The sequence below is a fragment of the Mobula birostris genome, chromosome 7 (genome assembly GCF_030028105.1).
Source record: "Mobula birostris isolate sMobBir1 chromosome 7, sMobBir1.hap1, whole genome shotgun sequence".
NCBI classification, from domain to species: Eukaryota; Metazoa; Chordata; class Chondrichthyes; order Myliobatiformes; family Myliobatidae; genus Mobula; species Mobula birostris.
Genome location: NC_092376.1, coordinates 64,493,131 through 64,512,652, shown reverse-complemented (window position 1 = coordinate 64,512,652; position 19,522 = coordinate 64,493,131). Strand labels below are relative to the sequence as shown.

The 19,522-nt window shown below is 42.3% G+C and overlaps 1 protein-coding gene across 1 annotated transcript in view; it reads right to left on the bottom strand.

The window, feature by feature from the left end:
• Window positions 1–957: 957 nt before the first annotated feature.
• LOC140200752 (ankyrin repeat domain-containing protein 42-like) overlaps window positions 958–19,522 on the bottom strand; it is a 37,246-nt gene continuing 18,681 nt past the window's right edge. Inside the window, exons 9-12 of the mRNA XM_072264344.1 lie at window positions 12,464–12,633; window positions 10,948–11,074; window positions 7,256–7,397; window positions 958–1,447 (exon numbers count right to left, since the gene is read on the bottom strand). Coding sequence (XP_072120445.1) covers window positions 1,253–1,447; window positions 7,256–7,397; window positions 10,948–11,074; window positions 12,464–12,633 — 634 coding nt within the window. The 3' untranslated portion in view covers window positions 958–1,252. The remainder of the gene's footprint in view (window positions 1,448–7,255; window positions 7,398–10,947; window positions 11,075–12,463; window positions 12,634–19,522) is intronic.

The following is a 19,522-nucleotide window of genomic DNA, read 5'->3' as shown; positions in this document are numbered from 1 at the left end:
AGTACTTGTTGTTTGGTAGCATCTTAAGATAACAGGCTGTAAATAAATGTTTTGCCAATGTATGCATATAAAATTATAATTTGGAATTGGTTAAAGTAGAATAGCTTTCACAAGAGCTGCATTAACTCATGATCTGGATTATCAGTTTGAGGAAAAAGTATGCTCCTGCTCCTCAACTGACTAACAGAATAATCATTCATTCAATAGAATATTCTTTTTCAATCCCTCTCTTTATTGTCCCTCACAGACAGCTTTTGGAAACTTGTCTATGTGATTCATTACTAGAAATCTTACCTATGCCAAAAGATTGTAAGATTCTGTCCCACTCCAGATGCACTTGGTTCTGTACTTAAGTGCTTGTCCTGGAGGTGCCAGTGTTGAAATTTGATTCCTTGGTGCTATTTTGAAGAGAAGTGGACAAGAACCAGCCTCAGCAAATGTCAAGGGCTGCTGTGAGACTGCATGCAGAAGCAAGTCCTGGTCAATAGGTGTCACTGTAGAACAGATTAAAAGTTCTGAACTTCCAATTACATATTTAACCTGTTTGTGTAACCTTACCTGTTGCATAATTTTCCTCCGCACCCTCAGCCAGCTGAGTTCAGGAATCAGCCCGAGGTGGCTGTTAAAGCAATCCCTTCTGTCCCAAGCTGTCTGCAGTTAGGGCACAAGGCACCTGCGTCTCTTTCTAAAAATGATAATATTGTGACTATGAAAGCAACACCTTCCTCTTTCAGTTCTCCTCCCAAGACCTCTTCTTCATTCATTCTCCCTTCTCCGTCTCCTCCTCCTCCGTTGCTGCACTTTCATTCTTCGGTCTCCATCCTCCCTGTTGTTTTCTCAACTTACCAATAGAACCTCTACATGAGAACCAACCAGAAACATCCAGCCCAAACAAAATATTTTGAAGATATATTTAAAATTGCAGCATTGAAGTTATGAAGTAAAATATTACAGGGGATATGATCATTAAATTGGTAAAAGTGTAGACTTAGCTATTTTCATAATTGTTACTATATTTTTGCATATATAAATCTGAAATTATGCCATTTATTCTGTATCTAAATTGAAAAGTTAATATTTACCACAATTCACTGTGCTGACTCATTAGTTTCACACATTGATTGTGTAGCCCGACACGGAAATAATACTTCAATTATTTTTAAACTCTAATATAAATTATCCAAGCCATGGTAAAATTCAGAATTTAGTCATTTCTATGAGGTGAAAAATAGGGTGCAATTTAATCCATCCTTTAATCTGGAATTGACGATAACCTCGAGCCTATGGAAGATAACTGGGTGGAAGGCACGTGTTTGCTGGGGCGTTGCTGTCTGTGGTTCAAGCTGCTCCTGTCAGGGATGCATCGCACAAACACGCCTCCACTGCTCAGCATCTGTTTATTCCTTAATGTTTTTCTCCCTTTAAACGGTTCTTCAAAATTTTCTTCCTACAGAAGCAAAAGGAAATGATTCAAGCTGGACATAGATAACATTGTGCAATTTGTAATGATCATTTCTAATAAATAATGGTGAAAAAAGTAAAGACAAAGACCTCATTAACAGATAGAAGAACCTGGAGCAGTTACCAAGCAGGAGTCTCTCGATATATAGTTGACTCCTAATACTTACAAGCCGGCATCATAAAATGATCAGCACAGAGGAGAAGGCCATTGTGTCAATGCTAGCTCTCTACCAAAAAGCAAATTTGTTCCTTTTTGTTTAAAAAAAAGCTATAAAATTCAGAAAACTCTATCCCAAGCAACTCAGCAAAGTCCTTCTCAGATCTGAGGCAGGATCCATTAAGGGGGAGCTGTCCCTCAGGTTATGCAACCAAAGGTTGACTGTCATACTCACATTGTAATATGTATCAAGCAACAACTTGGACATGTCCATCAGCATTCTGTCAAGCAAGTAGATTGCAAGGGTCCAGTGCAAATATATTCAAAGAGAAAGCGGGTGATATGCAAATAGCGATTCAAGAACATCAAGCAGCTTAGAGGACAGAATGAGCAAAAGAAAATCAAATCCACTTTCTGGCAGGCACCAAAGTTCAAAGTACATTTTATCATTAGAGTACATATATGTCACCATATACAACTCTGAGATTAATTGCCTGGAGGGTATACTCAGCAAATCTATAGAATAGCACCTATAACAGGATCAATGAATCAACCAGAGTGCAAGAAGACAAAAACTGCAAATGCAGATATAAATAAATAGCAATAATGAGATAAGGAGTCCTTCAAATAAGATCATTAGTTCTAGTGGTCAAAGTGAGCATAGAAGGCATTGAGCTCATCTGGAAGTGAAGCTCACTCACGTCACTTAATTTAACTTTGTTGGAGGTGAGAGCATTCAAGCCCTGCCACAGCTGCCAAGCATCCCTTGTCTACTCCAGTTTCGTCTGGAGTCTCCACTTCACCTGTGAGGTGGCTTTCTGGAGATCATACCGGCACCTCTTGTAGCTTACTTGATCTCCAGACTTGAGTGTCTCTGATCTGGCCCTCAGCAGGTTTCAGATCTCATGGTTCATCCAGGGCGTGCGTTTTGAGAAGACTCAATGATCTAGTGGGACTCGCCCACCTACAGCTGTTTTAATGAAGTCTGTTACAACCACGGTGTATCCATTAAGATCTCCAGCTGAGTGCTTAAACACCACCCAGTCCACTGACTGAAAGCCATTCCATAATCGCTCCTCTGCCTCCCAAGACCACCTCTTAGTTGTCCTCATCTCTGAAGCCTTGCTCTTTAGCCTCTGCCTGAATGCAGGTAGGAGGAGGACAGCTAAGTGATTCGAGTTACCAAAATGCAGTCCGGGCAAGCAATGGTAGGTATTTCTTATCTTAGTATAGTAGTGATCTGGTGATAATTGGAATTATACCAGGTATTGATACAGCAAAAGATTTAGAGAAACAAGCACTGTGCAGGAGTTGAAATTAACAAAGAGAAGGCATAAGTAAATGAAATAATGGAAATCCTAAAGACGTGATAAATATATGGGAGAGCAAGAGGACAACATAGAGATTGTCACAAACAAAAAGACAACGAAGGCAAAAATAGATGGGAAGAGTGTGGTAGTGTGGTTGGAAGCTCTAGTAACAATAGGCTTTGAGAGAAAAATGGCTCTCACTGGTTGAACTTGTACATCAAATGGTGTGGGTGTTGGAGGTCAATTACCTTAGCCCAAAGCCACTGCTCAAGGATCCCTTAAAGCACTGTCCTAGGCCCAACTATCATCAGCTTCATCATTACTCATTTTCCTTCCATCACAAGTTCAGAACCAGGAAGTCTAGTAATGATCGCACTATTCTCCATTCATTTCACAACTCCTTAACAAATTAAACAATCATGCCTAGAGAATATTCTAGAGAAGACAGGATAAGAGGAGGTATAATCAAGATAGCCATGAAAAATCAGTGGGTTCATAAAAGTTGTCAGTAGACAGTTTGTCTCCAGAGATGAAAACAGAGAGATCAAGAAAGGGGAGGGAGGTAACATAAATGGAACAAGTGGATTTAAGGGCAGGGTAGAAGTTGGAGGCAAAATTGATGAAATTGACAAGCTCAGCATGGGCGCATGAAGCAGCACCAATGCAGGCATCAATGTAGCACAGGAAGAATTGGGGAGCATTAGCAGGGAAGGCTTGGATCATGGACTGTTCTACACAGTCATTGAAAAGGGAAGTGATGCCCATGGATACTCCCTGAGTTTGGAGAAAGCTGGAGATGCCCAATGAGAAATCGTTCAGGGTGAGGACCATTTCTGCTAGATGGCAGAGGGTGGTGTTGGAGTGTTCTTTAGTTGAGAAAGAAATGGAGAGTTTTAAAGCTTACTTGGTAGGGATATAAATGTATAGGGACCAGACATCCATGGTGAAGATGAGGTGGTCAGTTCCAGGGAACTGAAAGTTGCTGAGATGATCAAGAGCATGTGAAGTGTCATAGATGTAAGTGGGAAGGGGCTGAACCACCTACATCGAGGTATGCAGACACGAGTTCAGTGTGGCAGGACAGGAGTTCAGTGTGGCAGGAGCAGGCAGAGACAATGAGCCTACCCTAACAATCAGATTTGTGGTAACAAACATATCAAAGTAGATTGTGAGGTAAACAGCATCTTGGAAGTAAACAAGTTACCAGCCCCAGATGAAACATACAGCAAGCAAGGAAAGAGATAATAGATTCACTAACCACCATTTCCATGAGTGCTGTGGAAAAGGACAGGTGCTGTGTAGGCACGGAAAAGCATAGTACTACATACTGTAGGTGAAGCACAGCCATTGTACCGGTGGATTGCAAGATCTAGAAGAGGTGGGAAGCAGAGAGCTTACCAATCAAATCTGGAATCAAACAAGGCTTGTGGTTTTTTTTTTATTGTGTATTATCATGAGGAAGACATGAACATAAGCGGATTGACAATTCCAAGTAGCAGGACCACTTTAGTCAAAACCTCCCTGCACACGGACGACAGCACTGTACTTTGCTCAGAGCATGGTGGGTCCACAGATGGTTAGTATATGTGTCCAGTTTGAACCAGCCTCAGTGAGTCAGCGTCAATCATAACTTGAGTGAGGCCATGTCCTTTCACAGCAGGCTCAACTCTATGATTACCTGCAGGTGCTGGGAAGTCAGTTTGGAGAAGTTGGGACATGCAGCAAGAATTAGCTGGAGCAGATAACCAAGGTGAAACAAAAGTTTGGAATGTGTTGGAGGTAGGGAATGTAATGCTAGGAGGAACTTGATTATCGGGTGTAAGGTGCTGTCAGTGTCGCTGCACGTGGCACAGGTGAGGCCCAAAACCCACTCCTGCAGCATGGCAGTCATCCAAGCTATCCTCCATTTCATCTGGCGATCCAAAACGGATCTTTTCTGTAGGTAGCTAAGGTACATACCTCCAGAGAAAGGGAGAAGCTTACCAAACTGAACCCGCATTTTGGTGGCCACCCATGTGTGAGGCTGCATCGAGATGGGCCAAATGCCAGGATAAGTGTCACAATGTACTAAATCTGACTCGTGCTCAGGGTTGAAAGGGATGGGCCTGGTCTTGCTGCTGAATATTTCAATCTGCTAGACCATGGCGCACCACTAACCCCTCAAAAATATTTCTGTGAGAAAACAATGGCACCAGTGGTGGAGCAGTTCCAGTGACCAGAGTTCCATCCGGATCTGCAGCCGTCGGTATGGAATTTATACTTTCTCCCTGTGACAGTATGGATTTCTTCCAGCTGCTTCATTTTCCTCCCATTTCCCAAGGCCATGCAGACTGTTCACTGTAAATAGCCCCAGAACTTGGGGAGACTTTGGGAATGTGGGGAGAAAAAAATAAATGTAGGATTAATATAAATCGGTGCTTCGTTGTTGGTACTGACCCAGAGGGATGAAGGCTCACCATGCTTTATGACTCAATATCTCCATGGAAAGTGAGAGGCTGTACCCAGTGCAACAGCCCTTCACACTTTCCTTTTTTTTGTTTTTTGGCGTGTGCCTGCGAGTCTCTGTGTGTGCGTGCGCCTTTGTGCGTGTGCGTCTGCGTGTCCGTGCACGCGTCCATGATAATGTCTTTTTTTTTATGGCTTTTTCAAGGCGTGGAGCACGAGAGAGAGACTGTATGGTGCGCCACTCCTCACACAGACATTTTCGCAGTATTTTTGCTTTATTTTACCAGGTCAAGTTGCGATCTCGACAATCAACCCGGCATGGATGGAAAGCGTACTCGGGAGCGGACCTGACTAGTTTCGAACCTGGGAACCTCCACTCCCGGGTCCGGCACCAATGTCGTTGCGCCACCAACCAGTCCAGCCCTTCACACTTTTCACTGATGGAAGGTTTGGGGATGAAGCGTTATGGATATTGACATTTTGTCAGTGAACCTATTGAATTATTGGTGTAGGCATATCATTATAGATTTTATGGATAAAAACATGAAGTATATTTTTGGAAAAGAAATATAGAGAGGAAAATCAGGACAGGAAAAAGTACAGAGATTTTCAAGGATGTTACCAGTCTGAAATATTTTAGCGACTTTTAAATAAGGTTGCTTTCTCTAAAAGGAGGCGGCTGAGGAGAGATTAAGTTGTGTCAAGTTATAAGGCACCTGGTTAAAGTGAATGGGGAGGATCAGAGGTGGTGCAAGCTACAGTCTCCATCGTGGTCACAGCTCAGTCATAGGTGGTTTCTCTCTTTTTGTTCATGGGGACCGCTTTTGGGACAAAGTGGGGCTGCCCCAGTACATCCTTGGGTGTGTTGGTTGTTAACACAAATGTCACATTTCAGTGTATGTTTCAATGTACATGGGATATATAAACCTGAATCTGAATCTGCTTACACTAAGCAGACAATGTCAGTGGTTCATGGCTTTGGCTCAGGTCACTGCTAAAGAGAACAGAGACAAATTGAGAAGGTATTTCACCCTTAAGCGAAGGTTGCCTGGAACTTGCTTCCCAAAAGGGTGGTAGAGGGAAAAAAAAAACATACTGTGTTAGAAAGTACTTGAAAGCATACTTAAAGTGTCAGAATGAAAAGGCTACAGGCCAACTTGCTCGGCTGAAGAACTCTTTTGACCAGCATGGAAATAGGAGTTAAATAGTCTCTATGATACAAATTCTCATGACGATAATTACGCAGTTCTTCCACATCTGATGAGAATGGAAATGAACAAGGTAACAACAGAAAGAAAGTAACAAAACCATCATTATTCACAATGAACCCAAGCATACAACAAAGGGATGACAACTTTGTCCAGGTGACAGAAATACTTTAGGTCACCCCCATAACTAATTTGCCTAAAAAGGGAGGGGAAAAAAAAATCACAAGAGCGTGCTTGAGTTATGAAAAGCGGAGTATTGCAGTTCCCTTTGCTCTCTCTGCTCCTTAAAATATGTTTACTTGCATTTCCAGTTCAGACATCAACCTGAAACGTAAACTGTCCCTCTCCCTTCCCCCTCACTCCCAACCTCCACCCTCCCTACAGATGGTGCCCAACTTGCCGAGCATCCCCAGCATTTTCTGCTTTTGATTTCAGATTTCCAAGACCTGCAATCTTTTCTTTCTCTGTTCCTCTGTTGGCTGAGGTTCTGCCTAAACCACTCGCCTCCCCATCTCATGACAGCCTCAATTCAGAGGTGGATGGAAGTATTAAATGCTAAAGAGAAGAGAGTGATTGTAGAATATTCTCCGGGTTCACTACTAAAATTAAATGTACTGTGCCAAAATTCAAAATCCAGGATTCTTCAATCACGATGAGTCAATCAACCCACTCACCACAGAACTGCTGGTAATCTTCATCTTCTCCAAACATTGATTCAAATGACAGATTTCAGTGTGGCAGTCATCAAGTTGATGCTCCAACTTCTCTCGCCGTAGACGTTCATACTCCAGTTGTGCCCGCAGTTCCTGCAGTCGTCTGTACAAAGGGAAGTTACATCAACTTATCATTTAAAGTGCTGCTCCACACCCAACATTGTGAAAGTTATGGGATTGTGTTCTGGCACATCCTTAGAATTATGGGAGAAGTAACAGTCAAATTACTTTGCTGAAAAGCCCACAACAACCATGTGAACTGTAAACTCCAAGCAAGCGTTGCTGTGCAATCATGGGCAGAATTATTGATGTCATCTAACACAACACAAAAATTGTCTGAGCCTTATGGAGGAAAGTGATGACAGGAAGAATGGGAAGTGTGGATGAATCTTAAATTCAAGACGCCAACTACAACTGGTCTTAGATCACAAACACAAGAACGTCTGCAGATACTGGAAGTCCAAAGCAACACACACAAAATGCTGTGGGAACTCAGCAAGTCAGGCAGCAGCTGTGGAAATGAACAAACCATTGACGTTTTGGGCCGAGACCCTTCATCAGGACTGGAAAGAAAGGGGGATGATGCCAAAATAAAAAGGTGGGGGGGGGGGGGTGAAGCTCAAAGGTGATAGGTGAATCCAGGTGGATGGGAGGGGTCAAGGGCTGGTGAGCAAGGAATCTGATAGGAGTGTGGATCATAGGAGTAAGGGAAGGAATGGACCCAGGGAGAGGTGATAGGCAAGTGAGAAGAGATGAGCAGAGAGGGGAATAGAAGAAGGGAGGAGGGAAATTTTTACCGTAAGCAGAAATCAATATTCATGCCATTCAGTTGGAGGCTACCCACCCCAAGAATTGCCTCATCTTGGCACATGAGGAGACCGTGGACCAACGTGTCGGAACAGGAATGGGAATTGTAATTAGAGTGTTTTGCCACCAGGAAATTCTGCTTTTGGCGGATGAAGAGGAGGTGCTCAATGAAGCGGTCTCCCAATTTATGACAGGTCTCACCAATGTAGAGGAGGCTGCAGCGGGAGCACAGGATGCAATTGACGACTCCAGCAGATTCACAAGTGAAGTTTTGACTCACCTGGAAGGACTGTTTTGGGCCCTGAATAGAGGTGAGGGAGGAGGTTAATGGGCAGGTGTAGTACTTGGGCTGCTTGTTGGTAGGGAGATTAGTAGGGGGAGGGTGAGTGGACAAGGGAATCGTGGAGGGAGTAATCCCTGTGGAATGTTGGGGAGGGAGGAGGTAAAGATATGTTTGGTGGTTGGATCCCTTTGGTGATGGCGGGAGTTGTGGAGGATGCTGAGGCTGATGGGGTGGTAGGTAAGAACAAGAGGACCTCTATCACTGTTAAGGTGGCGGGAAGATGGGGTGAGCGTGGACGTTCAGAAAATGGAGGAGATACGGGTGAGGGCAGTATCAATAGTGGAGGAAGGGAATCACCATTCTTTGAAGGAGGTCATCCTGAGAACAATGTAGCGGAGACGAAGGAACTGAGAAAAGGGAATAGCATTTTTACAGGAGACAGTGTGGAAAGAGCTATGGTCAAGACAGCTGTGGGAATTGGTAGGTTTATAAAAGAGGTCATAAATCAGTTTAATTACTCACTCTAAGAAAACAAATCAAAATGAACCTTGCTTTGAAAGCAGGGTTAGATTGTAATCTTCCCATAAACCTACGAACAGCATTCTTGCATTATAAATTTATACTTAGGTGAATTTAATTTAGCATTTTAAAAAGTATGGGATTATCTGATGACTAACAAAGTTCTGTCCAACAGAAATGTGATAATAATGTTTCCCCGCTTCTTTACACAACTGTGGTTTGTAGTACTGCCAAATGATATGAACTGGGTCCAGTTTCTGCTAAAGCATTTTTTTTTAATACATTAATGACTAAATGATCTGTCCTTTAACCAAAAAAAATGTTGATTGGGACACTGTCATACCTTCAGCACTTAGGTCACATCAAATGTTAGTTTAAGTTACTTTCAAGAACAGAGGCACCATTTCAACACATTACTATATTTTGGTTTAAAGTTAATCTAGCAAATTACAATTGTCTGCTTTGTTGCCAAAATAACAGTAGCTGACACTTTCTTCCTAAAAATCCTAAAACAAAGGTTTCATTCTTTCCAGAATAATCATTAACCCAATTGCTGCTTAAGATCTACAGTACTTTTGGTTAGATACTGTGGAGAGAAAACCTCACTGCAGGTTTTCCAAAATCCAAAAACTTCCAAAATCCGAAATTTTTTTGAGCACTGACATAGTGTCACAAATGGAAAATTCCACAAGGCACTGGGAAATTCTGAGAAGTGACCTCACATATGCAATGAGCAAAACTTGGGAAAAATAGAAAAACACTGCATAAAGCGAAAACTGAAGCTCTCAATCGTGTATTGAAAAAGTGGTTTCATCAGCTTTGGAGTGAACATATGCTGCTTAACAGTATGCTGATCATGAAACAGGCAAAAATCTATCATAATGAACTGAAATTGAATGTAATTGTGAATATTAAGCAGGCTGATTGCAGAAATTTAAGAGAAAGCATGGCATTAAAGTTTTAAATATTTGTGGTGATAAAGCGTATGCTGATCATGAAGCAGCAGGGAAATTCATTGATGGGTTTGCCAAGATCATTGCTGATAAATCTGATATGCTGTATAGCTGCATCGGTACATATGTGTGATGAACAAGTGTAAGACAAAAACTGTTCACCAGTAGCATATAAATTTAGTGTCAGGAACGATGGCGATGCCAAACAGCCACTGATGTGCACCTGGGCAGCCGAGTAGTGATAGCTTACCTTTCTGATGGTTCAATGTACACATTACTGTTTCATGCACAAAATTACTTAAAACGTTATGTAATGCCCTGGTCCTTATTTTTACTGTTATGCTGTATGTATTTCATTTAGCAGTTCTGTAAAAGCAGTCTGTTCTGTTTTCAGCTTGTTTGGGTTATTGTGAATATAAGAGATGAGGAGAAGTATGTGCCATCCGATTAGGGTGGTCGAATTAAGGGGAGGTTTCTCTGGTGAGGGATACCAAGATTGTGCTTGGGGCTTTTGTTCGAGAGGAGATGAAGAGGGAAGACACAGAAGAGAAGAGGTCATAGGATTCAACCTGGAGCGGGACCGTGATTCAACGAATTCGGGGGCAAGATCGATTGAGAATTGGTGACTATGGAGAAACTTTGAGCCTCAACTTGTGCTACATTTCACTGTTTCATTAAAATGGGCCTTTTTTTGTTCTTTTCTTTACTAACCATTGAGTCAAATTAAGATTCATAAATATAATCTTTTAACTGTATGCAGCATACTCTCTGTTATTTCCTGGCACTAATATCGGAGGTTGCCTTCCCTACACTTACGCAACCAGAATGTGTGTATACACCGTATATGTAATGTAAATGGATTTTGTGCTAAGACTTAGGTCCCATCCCCATGGCATCTCATTACACAGATACAAATATTCCAAAATCAGAAACACTTCCTGCCCCAAGCATTTCATATAAGGGTTGCTCAACTGGTATTAAACTTTCCAAATAGTAATTTCATTGGGCAGTTCAGATCCAGCATGGTTTTCTGGTACTGATGCTGAGTGACATTATCCACTGACAGTGGCAGTTCAGATATTAATAAGTACCTTCCTGCTTCTTTCTTTTCCTTTTGTTGGAGCTGATCCTCTTCCTGCAAACCTCCAAGTTGCCTGTAGTTACTTTTTGCGATTTGCAACAACCGCTCAAATTTCTCAATCTTCTTGTATGCTCTCACTGCATTGATAAACATGAGATATTGACTATTAAAAAGAACAATATTTTTCTAGAGTGTTTTGCTACAGGAATATAAAATGGGACAACACTGGAAAAAGAGCTTAAAATACCAATATTTAAGGAAAATAAATAGAAGAAATTTCATCCTGTGCTTTTAGCACTTCAAGTATAATATACTGAAGGCTACATATTACACTCAGCTACCAAAATTATTTTCTATTAAAAGATAACAGAGCCAGATTCTAACGGCAAAGCTCAAAGAACATACATTAATGTAGCACATTTTCAGTGTATTCTACTAAGGATATGTTTCAATAGGTATATTTAATGTCAGAGAAATGTATACAATATACATCCTGAAATTCTATTTCTTCACAAACATCCACGAAAGCAGAGGAGTGCCCCAAAGAATGAATGAGTTAAAATGTTAGAACCTCACAGCCCGCTCCCCAGTTCCCCCTTCCCATGCAGAAGCAACAGCAACACAACAATCCACTTCCCCCCCACCCAGCAAAAAAGCATCAGCACCTTCCACCTAGCACTCAAGTATCCGACCCTTATAAACTTGATTTTCACTATTGGGATTTATCACTACAGAAAAGAAATGGCACAGTGAAGAGTTCATTAGTGCCACTGTGCATTGTGTGATGCTGTTTCTTCTGCTTGAACCAAAAAAGGGATGTGCATCATGCTGACAGTCAATTCAACACTCTTGTGATACATTAAAATAGAGTTTAATTAACTGAACCAGTACCCACAAACATGGACAGAAGGTGCTAACTGAAAGAACTCAAACTTCATGATGGTTTGGAAGTTTAAATTCAGTTAATTAAACAAGTCTTCAAGGAGAAAATTAAGATGAAAAATGGGACCATGAAGTTGTTGTCAGAGCAACTGATTTTGTTCACCCACTTCAGTATATGATTCAAAACCTCAAACCAAAGTGGATGACTCAGATTCATTCTGAAGTAGCCTTACAAGTTACTCCAGGGCAACTAGAGATGGAAAATCAATGCTAAACTTGCTGGTGATGTCCAAGTCTGAGGAATGAATAAAAATAAACAGGGTGCTCATCACCTGGGTGTTTGCTCTGTGGAGAATTAAACTGGATCTTGCTGGAGCTATTTCAGGGTCTAAAACAAGAAGTGGGTATGAGAAGAAGGTAGAGGAGGATATATAACCTGCAAAAAGTATTTTGTGGCCTTTCTTACAAAGTTGGCCAAAACTGCTTATACACTTCTTTTTCCCCTCCCTGTTCAACTGTCTACCTCTTCAACAGAACTTGGAGAACAACAATCTACCATCTGCGCAGAATGTATCTCCTTCTGTTATTGTTACCATGCACTGTGCAGATTTATCCATTGCATAATGTCAAATACACAAACTTACTTCGAGCTTCCCTTCTCTGAGAAGGACAGTGGTTAATGCTGTCTTGATTATCCGTACTCCGTTCACTACCATGTTGGTCAAAGAAACTGGGATTGTCTTTATTCAGCTCTTCATCTGAGACATTGTCTATGCCTCCTCCCAGGAGCTTAACAGCAGCCAGCTGGGAAAATCTACATTATACAAGTCAAATGGTTAGTTTGTGCTGAATTGGCCTCAAAAGACAGGAGAGAATTTCATGTACCACGCTAAGCTCGTCAAATTTATCAACTTTGCCTCCAACTTCCACCCTGCCCTTTGCCTCCAACTTCCACCATTTCTGACATCTCTTACCCCTTTCTCGATCTCGCTGTCTCCATCTTTGATTGACCAGCATCCTTTATAAACCTACCGATACCCACGGATATCTTAACTATACCTTTCCCCATTTGTCTCCTGAAAAAAATGCTATTCCTTTTCTCAGTTCCCTTGTCTTTGCCTAATCTGTTCCCAGGATGTGGTGGAGACAAAGGAACTGAGAAAAGGCAGTAACATTTGTACAGGTGACAGGGATTAGAGAAGTCCTCCTTAACAGGGATAGAGTTCCTCTTACCCCCACCTACCACCTCCTGAGCCTCCACATCCAACACATCATTCTCTGCAACTTTGCCATCTTTAGCAGGATCCTACCACCAAACCACAGGCAAGAGAAAATCTGCAGATGCCGGAAATCTGAGCAACACACACAAAATGCTGGAGGAACTCAGCAGGCCAGGCAGCATCTGTGGAAAAAAAGTACAGTCAATGTTTCAGGCCAAAACCCTTCAGCAGGATTGGAGGAAAAAAAAAGCTGGGGAGTGGATTTAAAAGGTGGGGGAGGGGATAGAGAACCACCAGGTGAATAGGTGAAACCTGGAGGGGGAGGGATGAATTAAACAGCTGGGGAGTTGATTGGTGAAAGAGACAGAAGGCCGTGGAAGAAAGAAAAAGGGGGAAGGAGTACCAGGGGGAGGTGATGGGTGGCCAAGTAGATGAGGTGAGAGAGGGAAAAAGGGATGGGAAATGGAGAAGGGGGTGGAGGGAAGGGGTTGGAGGGCACTACCGCAAGTTTGAGAAATTGACGTTCATGCCATCAGGTTGGAGGCTTCCCAAATGGAATATAAGGTGTTGTTCCTCCAACCCAAATGTGGCCTCTACACAAAAGTAGAGGAGGTCATGGGTGGACATATCAGAATGGGAATGGGAATTGGAATTAAAATAGGTGGCCACTGGGAGACCCCACTTGTTCTGGTGGACACAGCACAGATGCTCAGCAAAGCGGTCTCCCAATCTACGTCAGGTCTCACCGATGTACAGGAGGTCACACGGGGAGCACCGAACACAGTAAATGACCCCAACAGACTCACAGGTGAAGTGTCACCTCACCTGGAAAGACTGTATAGGGCCCTGGATGATAGTGCAGGAGGTGGTTTAGGGCAGGTGTAGCACTTGTTCTGCTTGCAAAGGTAAGTGCCAGGGAGTGATCAGTGGGTGGGGGGGGGGAGCAAATGGACAAGGGAGTCACAAAGGGAGTGACCCCTGCAGAAAGCAGAAAGTTGGGGGTGGGGGGCAGGTTGGAGGGAAAGATGTACTTGATGGTGGGATCCCGTTGGAGGTGGTGGAAGTTTGGAGAATTATGTGCTGGACACAGAGGCTGGTGTGGTGGTAGGTGACCAGAAAACGTAGCTTTAATTACCCTTTTCCCCCACTCTCAGCTTTCTGCAGGGTTTACTCTCTCTCTGCTTCCCTTGCCCATTCATCTCTCCTCACTAACGTTCCTCCTGGCACATATCCCTTCAAATGACAGAAATGCTAGACCTGCCCATTCACCTCCTCCCTCACCTCCATTCGGGGCCCTAAACAATCCTTCCAGGTGAGGCAACACTTCACCTGAAAATCTGTTGGGGTTGTCTATTGTATCCAGTACTCCTGATGCAGCCTCATGAGACCCAAGGTAAACTGGGGGACTGCTTTGTCGAGCACCTCTGCTCCATCTCCCAAAAATGGAATTTGCTGGTGGCCAATCATTTTAATTCCCATCTCCATTCCTATACCAACATGTTGGTCATGGTCTCCACTCCTACCATGATGAGACCACTCTCCGGGGGGGGGGGGGGAAGAGGAGCAAATATTCCTCATATTCCATTTGGGAGGCTTCCATCTGATGGCATGTATATCAATTTCTCCTTCCGGCATTTTCTTTTCTTTTTTCTCCTCCCCCTTCCCTCTTCTTCTATTCCTCACTCTGGCCTCTTACCTCTCTCAACTGCCCCCTAATGCCCCTCCCTCTTCACTTTCACACTCTCCTCTCCTATCAGTTTCCTTCTGTTCCAGTCCTTTACCTTTCCCATCTACCTGACTTCACCAATCACTTCTAGCTTGTACTCCTTCCCCTCTCCCAGCCCCAGCCTTATAAACTGCCGTCTACCCCTTCCAGTCCTAATGAAATGTCTTGGCATTTGTTTATTCATTTCCACAGATGCTGCCTGACCTGCTGAGCTCCTCCAGCATTTTGTGTGTGTTGCTCTGGATTTCCAGTATCTGCATAATCCCTGTGTTTTAGAGAATTTCATCTGCAGTAAATGTATATCCAAACGCAATATAAATCTGTTATTAGATACACAGTTTTAAAATAAGGACCAAGAACAAATTTAAGGTCAGTAGAACTATAAAATCTGTTTCTAATTTCAGATGGGTCTTTGAAATATTCAGAGATTTTTTTTCACCAAGCTAAACGTTCGGATTCGGGATATTCCTCCTTTTACCTCCAGATCAATTCAATTAACATTTCACAAAACAGTTGCTGGAACAAAAGAAGTTTATTGTGAGTGCTTTTAAATGGATTTTATATTAGAGGGGAATCCATACAGGCTCAACTTGTATCAGAAGACTGGTAGTAAGGGGATGGTTATTTGTTTTACATAAAAACACACACTAATGAGCAGCCCATTCCCTGTGTGTAACCTCAGCTGCTTCTTTTATTGACTGTATCCAGGGTAACAATCTGTTTAGCAGCACACCTTAGCATAAGCACCATGAAGCTAACCACCTGGAGCCCTGCCAAAACTCCCAGTGCAAAATAACAACTCTTAATTATCTTGTCTGCAATGAGCACCTGCCACTGTCAGTGTCTGGAAAGGTCTGCCTGAGAGTGGCTTTCTCCAGGTAGAAAGAGGGAGTGTTTCCCTAGAGACCAGGCGTCATTCCCTGTTCTATTTGGCCATACATTTAAAAATACATCAGGGATCAAGAGCAACGACTTACTGAATGAACACCCCAGTCACTGGGCAGCACAGTGTTGCTGGGTTGCGGAGGAAAGCACAGTGACACAGCTAATAGATTCACTGCCTCACAGCGGCAGAGACTTCCTTTTGACCCTGACACTGGGCACTTTCCGTCTGCAGTTTGAACATCCACTCTGTGGCTGCGTGGGTTTCCTCTGTGTGCTCGTTTCCTCCAACATCTCAAAGGATGCAGGTTGGTAGGGAAATTGTCCCTACTGCATAGGTTGAGTGGGGAAATATGAGGGAGGATGATGAGAACACGGGGAGAATGAAAAAAAAGGAACTAATGTTAGTTTAGTGTAAATGTGTGGTTGATGGCTGGCACAGATTCGGTGGGCCAAAGGACCTGTTTCCATGATCGACATCTCTATGACTACAGGCCAGATCTGGTCTCTGCTGAACATATGATGGGTTATAGTGAAGGCTACAAGCCACTCACATTTCCATTCTCAGCATCATGCTGTTCCCTTAAAATGGCCCTGTTCGGTAAAGCAGAAGTTCCAGTCCCTTAATGTTTCCTGAAAGCACAAGTTTTAACTATTTCTATAACGCCCTCCTTTACGTTATGCAAGAGTCTTATGGTATTAACCAAGGATTTTCAGAGTTACGGTCCACCATCATTTGAAATCCCATTTACAAAGACAGTACTTATACAGTAGCATGCAAAAGTTTGGGCACTCCAGTCAAAATTTCTGTTACTGTGAATAGCTAAATGCGTAAAAGATTACCTGATTTCCAAAAGGCATAAAGTTAAAGATGACACATTTCTTTAATATTTTAAGCAAGATTACTTTTTTTTATTTCCATCTTTTACAGTTTCAAAATAACAAAAAAGGAAAAGTCTGGGCACCCTGCTTGGTCAGTACTTAGTAACACTCCCTTTGGCAAGTATCACAGCTTGTAAACACTTTTTGTAGCCAGCTAAGGGTCTTTCAATTCTTGTTTGGGGGATTTTCGCCCATGCTTCCTTGTAAAAGGCTTCTAGTTCTGTGAGATTCTTGGGCTGTCTTGCATGCACTGCTCTTTTGAGGTCTATCCACAGATTCATGATGATGTTTAGGTCGGGGGACTGTGAGGGCCAGGGTAAAACCTTCAGCTTGCACCTCTTGAGGTAGTCCATTGTGGATGTTGAGGTGTGTTTAGGTTCATTATCCTGTTGTAGAAGCCATCCTCTTTTCATCTTCAGCTTTTTTTTTACAGACGGTGTGATGTTTGCTTCCAGAATTTGCTAGAATTTAATTCAATTCATTCTTCCCGCTACCAATGAAATGTTCCCCGTGCCACTGGCTGCAACAAAAGCCCAAAGCATGATCGATCCACCCCTGTGTTTAACAATTGGAGAGGTGTTCTTTTCATGAAATTCTGCACCCTTTTTTCTCCAAACATATCTTTGCTCATTGCGACCAAAAAGTTCTATTTTAACTTCATCAGTCCAGAGGACTCGCTTCCAAAATGTATCAGACTTCTTTAGATGTTCCTTTGCAAACTTCTGACGCTGAATTTTGTGGTGAGGACGCAGGAAAGGTTTTCTTCTGATGACTCTTCTATGAAGGTCATATTTGTGCAGGTGTCGCTGCACAGTAGAACAGTACACCACCACTCCAGGGTCTGCTAAACCTTCTTGAAGGTCTTTTGCAGTCAAACGGGGGTTTTGATTTGCCTTTCTAGCAATCCTATGAGCAGTTCCCTCCGAAAGTTTTCTTGGTCTTCCAGACCTCAACTTGACCTCCACCGTTCCTGTTAACTGCCATTTCTCAATTACATTATGAACTGAGGAAACAGCTACCTGAAAACGCTTTGCTATCTTCTTATAGGGTTCTCCTGCTTTGTGGGCATAATTTCTTTTAATTTTCAGACTGCTAGGCAGCTGGTTAGAGGATTCCATGGCTGCTGATTGTTGGGACAAGGTTTGAGGAGTCGGGGTATTTATAAAGCTTTGAAATTTGCATCACCTGGCCTTTCCTAACAATGACTGTGAACAAGCCATAGCTGTAACAAGCTAATTAAGGTCTGAGACCTTGGTAGAAGTTATCTGAGAGCTCAAATCTCTTAGGGTGCCCAAACCTTTGCATGGTGCTTCTTCCTTTTTGTTTTCCCCACGCTAAAACTGTACAAAACATTATAATACACTAATCTTGCTTAAAATGTTGAAAAGAATGTTTCATCTTTAACTTTATGACTTTTGGAGATCAGTTCATCTTCTACTCACTTAGCTATTCACAGTAACAGAAATTTTAACCAGGGGTGCCCAAACTTTTGCATGCCACTGTATATAATTTTAATTGATTAGGTATAATTTTTGTATAGTTTTTCCAGATTTTACTTAAGCCACTTCTTACAAATGTTGCCTCTTATGGTGAAAGTTTTTCTGTTAATTTGCAAAAATACTGGTGTAAAACAAAAATATTGAAAGCAGCACACACAAATTGCTGGAGGGACTCAGTACGTCAGACGGCATCTATGGAAATGAATAAACAGTCAACGTATCAGGCAGAGGCCCTTCATCAGGACAAAATTTTGAAATGTGCTTCGTGTGGTTACAAATAATTCCACGCACCATTTGTGAATTTTCTCATTTCCGTTTTAACTACGTAGCAGATTGAGCTTGCACTATAACTACCATCAATGAGGTATGTTAGCAGACTGCAATATACTATATTTCCTTTGAAATTTTGAACATAATAAAATATAACATACTAATAAATCAAACTGACTAAATATCCCATCTATGATATCTTCTGCAATATGGATGCTCCATTAGCAAGTCCAACCACAGCTCCAATTGCTGAACACAGTCAGACAGGAGTTGCAGCTGGACGCACTTCCCTCAGGAATTGTCATCATGGACATTGGAAATGTCCCTCTTCTCTCATATTGTGCAGGAATTATATTCTACTACCCTAATTCCCAGATCCTTCATCACCAGTTCAATATGAAGAGATGATAACATTTACCTGAGCACTACTCATCCTCCACACCAAAACCCATACTTGAATAACATGGTCAGTCCCAAGGTGACCATTCTCAACGTATCTGATGCTCCATTTATATCTACTCTCAGCAACACTGCAGATGTTGCTCATCCCGCTGCTGCCTCCCGGCGGAGCAGATTCAGACTTCTCACAGTCACTCTTTTTGTACCTCACCCTTAACGATCCCACAAGGTCATTTCCCAAATTATTTGTATTTGTACTTACTTACTACATGGCATTTGTTTCTCACTATGTGGTCTCCTCTAATTCGGGGGAATTAAATGCAGAACATCTATACTCATCTGACAAGAGTTAAACTAAACTTCCTGTAACTTCAATTCTCTACACCACTTTACCTCCCCGTTCTTCACATCCTATGTTATTCCAAAGAAGGAACAACCCCTGATCCTTACTTTAGGAACATTACAGCATCCATCCTCCACACCAAGTTCAACAACTACAGCTAAGGATTCTGCTATGGCCATTTACATCTCCTCTAACCCAATTTTTGTTTTTTTACTTCTCCCATTGCCACCTATTTTTGCTTGCACTAACATTTTTCACCTAATTTCTTAGATGGTTTGAAAGACAAGTTAATGAAGCCATCTATGTCAAACTGGAAAAACCCATCCCTGAACAGAGGGCTGGGGTACGACACCACCTATCAGACTTGCAGTGCAGTCCTAGCATCTCTACCCCGGTGTTTCCACAACAGTTCACATCTCCACCATACAAGGATAAGATTAATGACCCTCTCATTACCTCTACGACTCTTAATGACCCTCATG